Source organism: Nansenia antarctica (assembly GCF_963989245.1).
Source record: "Nansenia antarctica genome assembly, chromosome: 2".
In the NCBI taxonomy this organism is placed as follows: Eukaryota; Metazoa; Chordata; class Actinopteri; order Argentiniformes; family Microstomatidae; genus Nansenia; species Nansenia antarctica.
Window position 1 is genome coordinate 71,126,385 of NC_137675.1, and position 15,740 is coordinate 71,142,124.

A 15,740-nucleotide genomic window follows, 5' to 3' on the forward strand; every position below is an offset into this window, starting at 1 on the left:
GCCTTGTGTTAACTTGTTTTTACCTGATTGTTTTTATGTGATGTCCACTGTACAGCACTTTGTAACTTTGTTTCGAAAGTTGCTTTATAAATAAAATGTACTTACTTACTTACTTACTTACTTACTTACTTAATGGGCATGGGCTTGCCCAGCAAAGTTAAGACATGATTGCAAACTAGCATTCAATTAAAGCCTCCCTTATACGTTCATTGTAGAAAAATAATTGTACCACCTGGCCTGATAGAAGCAATAAGAAAGACAGAAATGTTATGTGATTTCCATGGGCACTTGAAGGATTTATTTGGATAGTTTCTGTCTCTGCCCAGATGGACTGCAGTGGGCAGGACTGGGTCATGTAGGGATGGGCGGTAATGGTGGGTAGATATGGTGTCAGACAGTAAGGATGATATTGGAGGTGGACAGTTTGAGCTCCTCCCGGGGGTTCTGCAGGGTATCTCGCGGGGCAGCATACTCGAGCACATTGGGTAGTCCGTGCACCACACAGCAGCTAACGCCACTGCGGAAGATCCCCATGTAATGGGCGTCATGCCACTCACCTGTCTTCTCATCATAGCACTCCACATTGAAGGGGCCATTGAAGCCGCCCACCACAAACAGAAGATCATCCACCACCTCGATACCAAAGTTGCTCCGTGGGTTGAGCATGGTGGGAACTGCGCGCCAGGTGTTGGTCTGGGGATTGTAGCACTCTGCGTTTTGCAGACGGTTGGCTCCATCAAAGCCGCCCACCTAAGAGAGGATAGGAGAAATGTGGGTCAATAATACAATATCAGAACTTGAGCATAGATTTATTGTGTATTTTTATGTAGGTCTCACCGCATAGACCTGCTCCCCATAGGCGATGACCCCCACCCCACTGCGTCGGCTTCTCATGGGGGCGATCAGAGTCCATTGGTTGGTCTCAGGGTTGAAGCACTCTGCTGTGAACAGGCACTCATTCCCATTGAAACCACCACATATGTATACCTAGAGATAAGGCAACTTGTAAATTCATCCATCCTGGCTTTTTAATAGATTCATTGTACCATAGTTATCAAGTTGTGTTCCAGGTACAGTTAGTCTTACCTATTCCTCTGTTCCACTTACCTTTCCAAAAAGTGTGGTGGCACTGGCATCACTTCTCTGCTCATGCATGGGTGAGATGAGTGTCCACTGGTTGGTCTCAGGCTCATAGCGCTCAGCAGTGTTAAGTCGCACATAGCCATCAAAGCCGCCCATGGCGTAGATGCAGCCACCCAGCACAGCCACACTGACGTAGCAGCGCCGTGAGTGCATGGGTGCCACTTGGTGCCAAGTGTGTGTGACTGGGTTGAACTTGCGCTCACTGTTGAAGTAGTCAACGCTGTCAAAGCCTCCCACGCAGTACACAAAGCCATTGAGGTAGGCAGCACCGTGGTAGGCAGCACCGTGGTAGACCCGTGCTCTCTCCTCCTCTCGAGTCACATTGACCCATCGGTCAGCCCGTGCATCATACGCCTCAATGCCATTGGTGGGGCCACCACCGATGGCCAGTAAGATGGCATAGGGCAGGCGAGGGCGGGTCAGAGGGTTGCCGAAGTCAGAGCTGGAGGGCCCATTCATCTTCAGGTCATCCATGGCCTTCAGTGCGTTGATGATGATGGGCTTGCAGTCATCATTGACTCTCACCAGTGGATTATTCTTCACATTGTTCATGAAGTAGTCTGCTGTCATCAAGGCCATGCGTACCTAAGCAAACAGACACAGACAGATATAGACACAGAATGCAGTCGGCAGCCGATACACCTTTATGAAATGCATCAAACATTTACGTAGGTCTAACTGTGTTGTCCAACTCTCAGTCACCTTAGGCAACAGCACAGAGATCTGGGCGTTGCGGTCTTGAGGAGAATGGCCAATCCAGTGCAGGATGGCCTCAAACACTACATCTTCCTGCTTCACGTTCAGGTCGTCCTTCTCAATGATGTCACGAAACTGCCACAGCGAGAGTTCCAGGAACTCCTTGGAGCTACGCACCATCTCCTTAAAGTGATGCAGGATGAAGAGAGAGGACCTGCGCCTGAGCTCAGGGCAGGAGTAGAAGTCTGCAAACGTACAGATCCCAATGCAGTTCTCCGGGCACAGCTGGGCCTCTAGGTAGTCACAGCAGGCTCGCACAATGCCCATGACAGAGAACTGGTCTGCAGCCACCAGAAGCTGCTCCACATTCTCGTCGGTGACAGGCACAGAGCGTGTGTAGGCATACTCAATAATGAGACGCATCATGTCCGGTGACACACCAGGAATGTTGTTCACCCGCTTTTCTAAGTTGTTCCAGCCACTTGTGAAGAGAGCTCTGTGGGTCAGGGTTTAGAGAGGAGGGATATGATGGTCAGGAATCATCCATATACTGTACCAGATTTTCTCAATACTCTTTTCAATACAGCACAGCAATATAATAAACACCCTCTGCAAGTATATCACAATATAAAGAGGGGTACACAAATATTATGAATCAATTGTTGCATGCTATCTTTTATAGAATGTATCATTGCTGCCACAAAGAACAATGTGTAAGCTCTTGTAGGATCTGGCTATTTTCTTCTGATTATCCTTTGGATCCATCCATCATGGCCACATCCCCACAAAGTTAAGACACTCACCGGAAATATGGACTGCAGCCGCAAAGGATATTCTTGTGTGCGTTGAAGTCGATGCCATTGACTTTAATCACCACGTCACAGAATTTTCCTTCCAGTCGTAGCTCATTAAATATTGTACAGGCCATGGAACTCATTTTTCTCTCCATGTTGCATCTCTGAAATGTAGAGGTGGACGCCTCTTGCAGTTCATTCATTCTTGTGTTGAATATCTTTAATATCCACTTTTTGGGCAAGAGGTGGCACACTGCAACTATATTCTTTTGAGCAATGTGAACCTTCATTCCCCTTACATGTGGTAACATTATGTTCTAGAATTGTGCATTATTACATCACAGTGAGTGATACAAAATTAGAATGTCTCAGATACCATTTTCACAATAAGCTGACACCATCATAAGGAAATATTAATGTTCTTCTTCTTCTTCATCATCTCATTTTTGAGGGTGCCCTGTATGAAATGACAGCATCATTTAAACCATATTGACTTTTGTTGTATATATTTTGCCATTATAACAACAACAAAATCGCATAAAGAATTAATTGTGTATCTGCTCCATCAGATGACAAATTAGGTAGGAACCTTTATTACTGCTTTTGTGTTACAGGGAAGATAATATTCAAACACATACATGTCCGTCCTCAATTTAAGCAAGTATTTAGGTTGTCTGGTATTTACATCTTTAGTTGCTCTCCTAGTTGCTACCCAAATAGATCGTTTGATCCTCTATCAAATTATGGTAAGTGTATTTTCCTTGTTTTTCAATGAAGGACTACAATACATGTTCAATGGGGTGGCCGACCAGAAACCACAAAGAACAAAATGTTCTGAGCCAGATTCTAGCTAGACACATTATTTAGACACATAGAAAGACAAACTAAAACAGTCAGATGAACAACTACATGACAGTCTTGTCAGATACGGTAGCTAATCACTTTCGTGTTTGTAAATATGTCGTGTTGCCATCTGTCAGTGGGTATCATCATAACAAGGCAGTCCTCACCCTGCAATTACTAAGGGTAGAGGGTAATAGTTCAGACCTGCCTCCTTTCTCTATCATCATAGACACTTACACATGTCATGCACACACTCCTTTCCCTCTTTCATCTCCCTCCCTCTCCACAGGTGCCAGAGCTGTCCAATCCCTCTGTGTGTATGAGGGACCCTCAGAGGGTGGAGGAGATCATTCAGTCTCGTTTTGTTGTTGTTTTGGTTTCCCCTCAGGTGATCTCTGACTTCGACATGACCCTCACACGGTTTGCACACAATGGGAAGCGTTGCCCTACCTGTCACAGTAGGTACAGGAGCTGGAGTGGCTTGTGTATATACTAGGCTAATGTCGGGCTTAGTCACAATGCTCACAAGACTTGTGTATACAGTGCTGCTAGGAAGTTTGTGAACACACTCACAGCCAATTGATGGTTTGATGGTCATTATTTTTGTATAAAATATTAAAATGAAGGAGAAAGAAAAGAAAGTAAGAAAAGTCGTTTATTTAACAAAAACTAATTTCATGTGTGCAAATATATGTGAACCTCTTCAGTCAAGTAGCTTGTGGCACCTCCATTAGCAGCGATAACTTGGAGTAAAGGTCTTTGATAGCCACTGATCAGTCTCTGACATCTGATCCCACTTCTCGGCTGAGGTGCTGCCATGCTCCATTTGTAAATGATTTGCCTCACAGTGGACTGATGGAGCTCATACAGTGGGGAATGCGTCTATATCACAAAATGTACATTTAATAAGTAAGTTAGCTAAGTAAGTAATCTAGCTAACTATGATTGGAAACGACGTACTATCCAGTTTTGGAATTATATTGGCTGCCCCGGGCTTACACAAGCTACTTGAATCACTTATTCAACTGGATGCAGAACTGAAACGTAGTAGACATGATTCGAACGAGACAAGCGTGTGAGACTGCCATATACCATATATATATATGCCATATATCATACCTCCACTATGATTGGAAATTTAGTCCAGTTGTGGAGTCCATTTAGTAGTAGCGATATTCTGGAGCAGTTCTTATGGGCTCTGCCCATCTGACTGCGTGATGCAGGACAGCTGTGAAAGGAGACTGACCAGGCAATCTTCAGGCATCTACTCACACTTACTGCGACACAGTACTTTCCATGGAATTATACATGGTCGAGACCAGGGTAATTGCCCGAGTGGATTTCCCTGGTCAGTCGCGTTCAGACATATGCAGACACTGGAAGTTCCATGGAATCTACTGGGAAGGCTCATATGTGTGAAAGGGGCTAAACAACTTGTTACACGTCACTTGTTGAATTTCCCTAAAATTAAAAGAAAATGTCATGTAATTTTCACCAACACAATTTGTAATATATATATATATATGACCTATATCAACTTGACACTTAGTTCTGACTGGACTGCTCAAAATGTAATTTTATAAATGCAACCTTGTGGAAAAAGAGGACCGGGTGTATGGCTGTGAGTAACAGGATTATCATTCCTCAGAGGGCAGAAAATAAACCATGGACAACCAGAAATGCTGCATTAATCTATGGAATGCATGCCACAGCTTCATCTTAATCTTACATCCTCACTGAGAATGCTGACCTGAGAAAAGTATCCTAGTACTAAAATAGAAGTGATCAAATAAGGCATACTATAACCTTGTACATAAATAAAGCCCTATTCCTACAGAGAACAGTAGAAAAGATTTCCTGGCACTTTCTTTTGTCTGATCCGTTTACACAGGCCTTGATTCACCTGGGCCACCCAGATTAGTTCTGAATCTGAGTTACCAGGATACAGCGGTATTCAATGCAAACGAGCATACCTGCATCTCACCTCTGCTTCTAGACCCCCTTATCAGTTTGTGACCAGGGCAATGACTTAAGTCTGGACTGCACTTATAGCGCCATATTCCAAAGCTCTTTACAGTAGCCTCTCATTCACCCACCAATGGCGGCAAGCTACCATGCAAGGTGCCGTCCCGCTCATTGGGAGCAATTTGGGTTTCAGTGTCTTATCCAAGGACACCGACACTTACACGTGACCAGCCGGGATCGAACCACAAACCTTGCGATCATTAGACGCCGGCTCTACCTCCTGAGCCACAGGCACTCCAACACAGATCTACCACCAGTTCAGGTTCAAGTTAAGTTAAGAGTTAGCAGTATGCCCTACCCTTGGTAAGTTTACAGACAACAGCAATGGTAATATTAGGACATGCCTGTGTAAACATGGCTTAAGTTATGCCACCATCATAACCCCATAGAACCATTTCAGATAGTTGTAAATACAGAGTGAAAGAGGACTCGGACAAACAGGGCTGTGTTTCAGTAAACTTTTTAAAATTTTATTAGCACATGACAGAGGGCTGGGTTGGGCTTGAGGTGCTGGATCAAGAGGCTCTTCACTTCTTGGTTGCCTCTTCCTCTGAGAGGGTCTTGATAATCTCCTCTTTCTTGGCCAGGAGACGTTCCTCTCTGCGCTTGCGGGCCTCCTTTGTCTTGGAACGGCGGGCCTCAGCCTGGTCACTGTAGGAGGGGGGGGCGTAGAAGAGGTCAAACATAACATTGAAACCAATCTTTTTCTAGAAAGATCACACATCTTCACATCCATGTCTAAGAACCACATGCAGCACAGTATTGTGTAATCAATTTCTACATTTCATCCTCACGCCCATCAGTTCAGAGCCTTTATAGATCTGCCCAAGTGCTCATCAGGTGCTCACAGTGTAGTGTGGCGGGACCAGCCTATTTTTTTTTTTTATAAGGGTAACAGCCACACTACTTTAAAAATCAACTTTGCCTATGCTGAATAGCATAATGGGGTGGCACATCTCCACAGGTACCATGGGCCACACAGGATTAGTGTAAGGAAAGGGGTTAGCCATGGTTATTCAAATATCCAAAAGGGACATTAGTATTCGATTACTTGAGCATTTGGATTTTTCCCAATGGGAGGGAAATTCTCTTTTGCTGGATATTAGGGATGGACGGTTTTTCGGTTAAACCGAAAACCGGGGTTTCTAAAATTAGAAACGGTTCTTTATCAAAACCGTCTGAAACCGTATTTTTTTTAGAAGAATAAAATAGAATAAGAATAAAACTGGAACATGTCACATGTTTGTCGTGTGTGAAAATAAAAATGAGCTATACGGATCAAGAGTGTACTTTGTGCACAGCGCCACTGTGTGTCACAAGTTCACCTTCAGAGCGGGTGTTCAGCGCAGCAGGCAAAATTGTAAGTCCGTTCCGAGCGCAGCTGAATCCTGAAAAGGTGAACATGCTCGTGTTTCTTGCGAAGAACCTCGATTAACGGACTATTTAATAGCCTTTAATAGCTTTTATGCTCATTTTTTGTTACTGCCAGTTTTTGTTATTTAGTTATTAGCCATAGGTTGTGAATTAGAATTAGAATTAATGTGATCAGTGATATCTTTGCACAATTGTTTTACCTGCTTGCACTCAATTTGCACTCGTTTGTATTTATATTTATAGATGTTTTTGTTTACGTTTTCTATTCTATTGTATATTCTATGTTGTTCAAAGAATAAAACTGGTCACATGTCACATGTTTGTCGTGTGTGAAAATAACAATGATACAGTCTGAATCTGCCACGCAATGAGTGAGAGGTTTGGTCAGTTGTGAAGAATAACTGAGGATTAATATCTAATTGGGATTATATTTAAGGGTAACGAATCACTCTATGGGAAAGATAGTTGCCTTCAGTTATTGGTAGATAGGAAAGGTTTTTTACAATTACTCGCTTACATTTAATAAGATAATTTTCGCTGCTCTCTGTAAAGCGCATTGGGTCACTTTTGTGAGAAATGCGCTATAGAAATAAAATGTGATTTGATTTGATATCAATCAAACGTTATTTATGTTCTATAGCACAAATCATGCATTGAATGTAACTCCAAGTGCAGTATTTACTAAACCACAATATAATAAAACAAGAGCTATACGGATCAAGAGTGTACTTTGTGCACAGCGCCACTGTGTGTGAAGGCGCTACTGAAAGTGATGACAGAACGCATGTCTCAGAAGATACGCGGTCACTTATTATGAAGATGCTATAAAAGTGATTTTGTAAACACTATAACTTTGTTATAACTTGTCAAATAAATGACATGTCTAAAAAGACGGGTCACGTGACAGCTTCTCTTCAGAGCAGAGAGTGAGGAGAAAAAAAACAATGGCTAGCGTGAACGAGTTGGTGTTCAAGAAAAACACGACTTCTGTTGTATGGACTCATTTTGGTTTCGTACCAAATGACACAGGTGAGCCAGCAAACGTGGACGAGGCAGTGTGTCGACACTGCATGAATAAGGTGGTAGCCAAAGAAGGCAATACTTCGAATTTACGTCGCCATCTAAAAACAAATCACCCGCTTATTGCTGCAAGGATGGTCTCGCACTGTTCACAGGCCGACGCTGCTCAAGCAGGCCCATCCACGCGACCTACCACTTCACTGGTACAGCCAACAATAATGGGTGCGTTCGCTGGGAAAGGCAAATATAAAAAGGACAGTATGCGATGGAAAACCTGCACTGTTGCTGTGACCAGGTATTTGGCTAACGAAATGGTCTCTTTTCAGACGGTGGATAAGACATCGTTTAAGGCCATGATACAAACTCTGGACCCCCAGTACGAGCTGCCTGGACGGAAATATCTTTCTAACACTGCCATTCCGGAGCTTTATAATAAAGTTAAGCAGGAGGTTCACGTGCTGCTGTCGGGGGCAGACAGTTATTCATTGACGACAGATATGTGGTCGTCAGTCAACATGACACCATATATGTCGTTGACTTATCATACAATTACACCCGAGTGGAAACTGGAGTCGAAATGCCTTCAGACCACGTACTTTCCCGAGAGCCACACAGCGGTCAATCTTGCTGACGCGCTCGGAGACGCACTTCGGGAATGGCAACTGGACGAGAACAAACTCTCGGCAATAACCACGGACAATGCTGCCAACATTGCTGCCGCAATCAGGTCCCTGCATTGGCCGTGGCTTAACTGTTTCGGCCACAACCTTAACCTGGCTGTGACAAACGCAGTGCAGGACCAAAGACGGACGACAGACCGTGCCCTTGGACTCTGCCGGGAAATCAACGGGGCATTTTCACACAGCTGGCACCGTAAGAAAGAGCTGCACAAAAAACAGCTGGAATTAGGACTCCCAGAGCATAGTCTCATAACGGTAAGCCAGCATACACCAATTTATTACAGGCCTAATGTGGTGCAGAATGACTAATAAATAATCTTACAGGTTAATACAGTGCATGATGTTTGTTGTTCATTATTGCCTACTTCTTAAATCATTGTAATTAATTAAGTAATGAATTAATTTTAAAATGTTTTTTTAATCGACAGGATTGCGCTACTCGCTGGGGTTCTAAACTCGCAATGGTTGAGCGCATCCTGGAGCAAGCACAGGCGATCAGGCACGTCCTGTCTGATGACAGAAGGTGCCACCTCCAACTTTCATGGCAGGACACTGATGTCCTGCAGGCTGTGCAGGCTGCTCTCAAGCCAGTCAGTAATTTTACTGACATTTTGTCTGGAGAGAACTATGTCACCAGTTCCTCTCTCCTACCCATGCTCCAGCTCTGCAGGGACGATGTGTTGGCTGTGTCAGATGAGGATGTCCAGTTGACAAAGTCCATAAAGGCTGGAATTCTTATTAAGCTTCAGGCCAGGTATGAAGGTGATGCGGTGCGCGAGCTGATGCGCAAATGCACCTTGCTTGACGCTCGGTACCGTGGAGGATACGAGAGGGATGACACTGCTCTGGGTGAGACAAAGTCCGCGTTAGAGACCGAGATGGTGAGACTGGAGAGGCAAGGAGGTGCAGCAGCCGGTTCAGTGGCCATCAGAGTGGAGGAGGAAGAAGGAGAGAGAGATGCGCAGCCTGTACCCCCGAAAAAGAAGAAGACTTTGGGCAGTCTGCTGCAAAAGAAAGTTCGGGCTGCGGCAGGTCCCCAGTCTCCCCACGTCACCACAGAGGAGCGAGCAGAAGCAGAGATGACTGCCTATTGTCGCGAGCCTGTGGTTGACGGGGACGAAGACCCTCTTCTGTGGTGGCAATCACATGGAGCCCGCCGTTTTCCACTGATGTCGCGGGTGGCCCGAAAATATTTGTGCGTGTGTGCCACAAGTTCACCTTCAGAGCGGGTGTTCAGCGCAGCAGGCAAAATTGTAAGTCCGTTCCGAGCGCAGCTGAATCCTGAAAAGGTGAACATGCTCGTGTTTCTTGCGAAGAACCTCGATTAACGGACTATTTAATAGCCTTTATGCTCATTTTTTGTTACTGCCAGTTTTTGTTATTTAGTTATTAGCCATAGGTTGTGAATTAGAATTAGAATGAATGTGATCAGTGATATCTTTGCACAATTGTTTTACCTGCTTGCACTCAATTTGCACTCGTTTGTATTTATATTTAAAGATGTTTTTGTTTACGTTTTCTATTCTATTGTATATTCTATGTTGTTCAAAGAATAAAACTGGTCACATGTCACATGTTTGTCGTGTGTGAAAATAACAATGATACAGTCTGAATCTGCCGCGCAATGAGTGAGAGGTTTGGTCAGTTGTGAAGAATAACTGAGGATTAATATCTAATTAAGGGTAACGAATCACTCTATGGGAAAGATAGTTGCCTTCAGTTATTGGTAGATAGGAAAGGTTTTTTACAATTACTCGCTTACATTTAATAAGATAATTTTCGCTGCTCTCTGTAAAGCGCATTGGGTCACTTTTGTGAGAAATGCGCTATAGAAATAAAATGTGATTTGATTTGATATCAATCAATCAATCAAACTTTATTTATGTTCTATAGCACAAATCATGCATTGAATGTAACTCCAAGTGCAGTATTTACTAAACCACAATATAATAAAACAAGAGCTATACGGATCAAGAGTGTTTGTGCACAGCGCCACTGTGTGTGAAGGCGCTACTGAAAGTGATGACAGAACGCATGTCTCAGAAGATACGCGGTCACTTAGTGACGCAAAGGTAGTTCTGTATTTATCTCTATCTGTATTAGTACATTTATTTTGAAAGCTCTATTTTGACAGCTCTACCATGGGCACTTTTATTTTGATGGGGCATTCTTTGTTGATTGACTTACGACAGTTCAGGACGAGTCAGTCTCGCGGCATGTGGTTTTTATGAAAAGCTTTAAGTATGTTCACTGCATAATTCTAAGTCTAATATTTCAGTGATTATTGAGCAGTATTCAAATATTTAAATACATTGAGCAGCAGCTGAAACTTTGTCTAAGAACCAAGATATTGAGAAAGCAGTTCATTCAATGAAGACGCTGTTCCAAGAGATGATCTTCCGTGCAGGCGTGCACCCTGGATCAGCGGAGCTGGTGTGTTAAGTGTTCATGTGTTTTCATGTATGGTGTAGCTTACAAAAGTCTGCCTTTCCACTTATATTTGTGAAACTAAGTAGCCTAAATGTGTTGCGACTGTGCTTACGGTGTTTTAATGGTGTTCGACACGAGTGTTTTGTAGCAGTAGGGCTCAATTATTTGAAATTGTTTTTTTTTTTTTTTTTTTTACCTTTTCGGTTAACCGGAAAACCGCGGTTTTAGTCTTTGACGGTTTTTCGGTTTCAATAATTGGAAACCGTCCATCCCTACTGGATATAGTAGACCATGTTCCTGTCCAGTTCCAATCCCCCTGTAACCTTAAATCCTGACTCCTCTATCGAAAATGTGTGACGTAATTATGTAGTCAATAGGGTGCGTTTTTATAGCACGACAATTGTAAATTCTCCACTATTTCCCTTTAAATCTAATCTCTGCCATTTCACTGCTCTCCACTGTAACGTGTATAAAAAACGGCCTATTTTACAGAGAACTAACGTTTGAATGGTGGAATGGCTAATTTACTAAATGAGCCCGAAGCAGCATTCAAACCATGTTGTCGACAATCCAAAGAAAAATAAATTTGAACAGTGAAATAATATAAAATGGCCATCTCTCGTAAGGAAGATGGGAGTATTGGCTAAAACTTACGACAGGAGCTTCTTGCGGGCCTTGTCTGCCTTCAGCTTGTGGATGTGCTCCATGAGGATACGTTTGTTCTTGAACACATTACCCTTAACCTTCAGGTAGAGGCTGTGGTACCTGTGGCAAAGTAGGGGTCAAACACGGAACATTAGCCTGTTACCAAGTTAATACCACAAAACCATAATAACCTCTATTGTGCTTGGTGTATGTGTGTGAGAGATTGGGGTGGATGTCGAACACTTACATGTGCCTGTCGATCTTCTTGGACTCCCTGTAGCGACGCAGAAGACGACGCAGGATTCTCATGCGACGCATCCAGGACAGCTTCTCTGGCATACGGGCATTGGCTGTACCCTTTCTCTTACCTAGGAAAGGACAGGTGAGGGAATGGTGTTAAGCCTGAAATATTGCTGCACTGCTCCCATCAATTGATGTTTGTTGCAATATAATAAATGAGTACCTCTATAACAGGTGTTACATGCTCTCGATAAGAGAATAAGATATGACCGATGTAAGATTTGGACCAGCATCCTGATGGTGGGCCATTTCTCAATTAACACCACTAGACAATGCAGACCGGTGGCAGTGCCCACTCACCAGTTCCCATGTGCCTTCCCTTGCGACGTGCCAGAGTGTTCTTGCGGCAGCGGGCACGGGAGTGCACCGTGACGGGCTTGCGGATGATAAGACCATCCTTCACCAGCTTACGGATCTGCTGACCTGAGATAAGAGGTTGAAAAATTAGGGTACGGTTTGGAAGAAAAGGTGAAATTATCATTTGAGTCTTGTATTTCAATGTTGGGTGGGGGGGGAATTGTCTACATGAATTGATACTGCCATGTCCTGCACTGACTCGTGACTTATAATTAGTTAACATTGTGTCAAAAATAATCAACTAGAAAATAGATTAAGATTGGCACAGCCGTCAATACTTACGGGAGTTGGCATTGGCTATCTCATTGGTCTCGTTGGGGTCCAGCCATACCTTCTTCTTGCCACAGCGCAGCACGCTGGAGGCAAGCCGCTTTTGGAGCCTGAGCATGCTGAGGAGGGGGACAGTGAAAGGTTCAACCAAAACCAAATTACCCACCAAGTCTTTTGCCCTCGAATCCTTGCACCAGTAATGACAACCATGCTTAGCCATAACATCACAATCCAAGGAAGTCTACCATAGACATTAAAGTGCGTTTTATCTAGGCCTCCTTGAACTAAGTCAGTTCTAGCACACTTCAACGCTATCCAACTCCAATCGAATACGGTCTGTAGTTATAAATAGGTAGCAAGCTCACGTTAGCTAGTGTGTAATATGATAATAATGTAACGTCCAACATTATTAGCTTCCCATTATGAGCAGTTGTTTCCCGATAAAATAACGTTAGCGAAGTTGATTCGTACGGGATTTGATGACACTGGAAAAATTGATTGACGGGGAGGGGGCTCACAATGTCATTAACGGAGGGGCAAGTTAAATATGGGAGTGTAAGTATTTCATACAGCATATTATAGAGCCATAAATACAGTATGTATGTGGCTATGTGACTCTGGCTACTACTACTACTAGCTACCTACCTACCGTTCTTACGAGTATCGCAAACAGTGCTAATATGGCCTTCTAAGGCTATAAAACATGAATAACATTGACATGCAACCAGTTGCGAGTCATATCTATATTGGACTAGGAAATACTTCTTTCCAAGGGGCTTTGCATTTAGCTTCTGGCCCTGTGGAACTTTCGTCTAAAAAGCTTGGTTGACAACATGGCCTCCCCGGTTTGGAGCAACGTGTGGCACATTTAGACGTGTAACATGCCCGTTACAGCATAAAATGTAGACAGGACATCAGACAGCGATGGCGCATAGACTTATAAGCAAGCATGACAATTTTTTGCGAGGGAAAACGTATTTTTTGTTAATTATAAAACCAGTTAGATTGCCACAACGTTAGCGTGCTTACCTCATGGCTGCTAATTCAATAGGAAAAGGAAAGATTGGGGGACGGAAAGGGCGCTACCATTATAGAGGAGAATCCATAATCAACGCAACAATAATTCCTGTTCAAAATCTAAATCGGATTAAAATACGACAAAAATACATTTCCTCATATAAATAAGAATTATTATCTGTGGAGATATTTATAGCAAAAAATACTAGACTGAGTACTTTTGTTTTTCATTTAAGTTTAATGTATATAGCAATACCCCCGTCTAGAAATAATAGTACTGTCCGGATCTTGCACTGCATTGTGGGCGAGATCAGAATGCTATTCACTACTGTACCACAGGAGGGCAATGTTGACATCAAGATATGATCTCCGCATTTATTGTGTTGGCTCATGTCTTAATGAATAGGCTACTAATGAATGCCTACTAAAGAATTAGACTGGGCGTTGTGTAATATGGGTTAATAATCAATAATAGGACATGTCTCCATAAGACAAATTCGTTTTGCTTGCTACAGGCGTACAATCTCAAATTGTTGTTGCAATCTCAATCTCTGCCACTATTAATCCGTGCTCTCTGGGAATTTAGTCTTGGTTGGCTGTTGAGCACTACAATGACTATTGTTTAAAAAGCACAAATAGAATCTGTTTTATTCACTAATATGCTATTGAAGGCTATGCCTCACCGAAAGTAGCGTGTCATTGGATTGCAGTTTATCCTCTGGTCAAGACAAAATAGTAACACTGTAGTCAACAGGTAGGCTATGATATCGACTCAACAGTTTTGGTATGATGCATACGATTATACCCGTAGTACAAACAGGTGAGTAAACACTGAACACCATGGGCACACCCTAATGCAAATAACTTTGGGTTAAAACACGGTGGGTTAATAATATTATTCTCCAAAATGTGGGTAAACTGAGTTTACTTGAGTTTACAATCCACTACATCACTGATTGTGCCTGCAGACATGAGCTGAGGGATCAATAGCCTACAGTCTAGTGCAGATGGCGCCTGCAGTAACAATGCATTAAACAAGCGCGCGCAGGTGGCGGAGGATGTGTGGATGCTGTGATAATAATCTATTCTAGTAGTTTCATCTTCCTAATTGTTTTGCCCATAATAACCCAATCACTACACAGAAAACACTGAAACGCCTCCGTGTTGCTTTCTGATAGATCGATAAGTAAGGAAGGTGGGGCCTGGCCAACGGGGCGTGGACCTCATCGGTTCGCAGCTGGAGAAGCGAGCGCATTGTCTGATCGAAGCTGGTGCGCTCGGCTCTGTAGACGCAGCTGTTGCGACTAGTGGTGGAGCGGCATATCTTGGGGGGAAACGGCAACCAATTTCTCTTCGTTGACAATGACTATATCGACATTATCATAAATACATGAAATAGCAAATAGAATTTATAAAGTAAATCAATGGTACAGAAAAGTAGTATGTCCAGGACGCCTTCGACCTCTACTCAAGAGATCCAAATGGACATGTTTGATCCTCATCCACACGCACAGGTAAGACGGAATACAACACAAACCTATGTGGACATCCCCCTAAATAGCCTGTTGATTTAGCCTTGCCTAATGAGGGGAAAATGTTTCATGCTTAAGTTTATATATTTTTAAATAATAAATAGTCCAATCAATTTGACTTAAGATAGCAAAAAAATAAATAAAGCAGGTTAACTAGAAGCGAATCGCAGCCTGATTCAATTACTCTTGCAGAGGAAAAAAAACTTGATGTAACACAAATTGTCGATTCCATTACTCATCTAGGCTATTTTAGTATAAGAATTAGTATAAGAGAGAAAAAAGCTTGGTTCTTGTTGTGACAGAGGGCCACTCCGTCATCCGTTAATCAGCCAACTGTCCCTTTAGACGATTTTCTCCTATTTACATTGTCACTAGGGGTAGTTCCACTTAAAATGGTTCGTATTATACGGAAATGATTCAAATTAAACGTGCTTTATTCATAATTGTGAACGTGTCTTTTAATCGACTTGTGTGATAGCCAATTCTGGCTATTAGGCAAATATGCTTGCTGTCAGTTTACATTTCTATGTTTATTATTCTGTAGTAAACAAATAACAATAGCCTAATGTACCTATGTACTGTACATATAACGAAGAATGATGTCATTTATGCAG

At 42.9% G+C, this 15,740-nt stretch overlaps 3 protein-coding genes across 3 annotated transcripts in view; 1 reads left to right on the plus strand and 2 right to left on the minus strand.

Annotated features, from left to right (window-relative positions):
* Positions 1-390: 390 nt before the first annotated feature.
* Positions 391-2,265, minus strand: LOC308150542 (kelch-like protein 10; the record flags this gene model as incomplete). The annotated part of the gene is made up of 4 exons (XM_080523360.1): positions 391-750; positions 838-987; positions 1,108-1,728; positions 1,846-2,265. The coding sequence occupies 4 exons, from the start codon at positions 2,263-2,265 to the stop codon at positions 391-393; spliced, it is 1,551 nt and encodes a 516-aa protein (XP_080379486.1).
* A 3,680-nt stretch (positions 2,266-5,945) lies between these two features.
* rpl19 (ribosomal protein L19) lies at positions 5,946-13,629 on the minus strand. Its single transcript, XM_080523986.1, has 6 exons — positions 13,607-13,629; positions 12,590-12,696; positions 12,251-12,373; positions 11,898-12,018; positions 11,660-11,770; positions 5,946-6,152 (listed from the first exon to the last, which is right to left on the minus strand). The coding sequence occupies exons 1-6, from the start codon at positions 13,609-13,611 to the stop codon at positions 6,029-6,031; spliced, it is 591 nt and encodes a 196-aa protein (XP_080380112.1). The 5' UTR covers positions 13,612-13,629; the 3' UTR covers positions 5,946-6,028.
* Positions 13,630-15,018: 1,389 nt separating this feature from the next.
* Positions 15,019-15,740, plus strand: part of cacnb1 (calcium channel, voltage-dependent, beta 1 subunit) — a gene marked incomplete at both ends in the record, with an annotated part of 29,885 nt that continues 29,163 nt past the window's right edge. Inside the window, one exon of the mRNA XM_080524296.1 lies at positions 15,019-15,108. Coding sequence (XP_080380422.1) covers positions 15,019-15,108 — 90 coding nt within the window. The remainder of the gene's footprint in view (positions 15,109-15,740) is intronic.

Excerpts from the sequence above, each read along its gene's own strand:
- rpl19 (XM_080523986.1), bottom strand. Across the intron at positions 12,019-12,250 it reads GGGAAGGCACATGGGAACTG|GTAAGAGAAAGGGTACAGCC; the intron begins GTGAGTGGGCAC and ends GTCCTTTCCTAG. Across the intron at positions 6,153-11,659 it reads GCCCGCAAGAAGCTCCTGTC|TGACCAGGCTGAGGCCCGCC; the intron begins GTAAGTTTTAGC and ends CCCCTCCTACAG.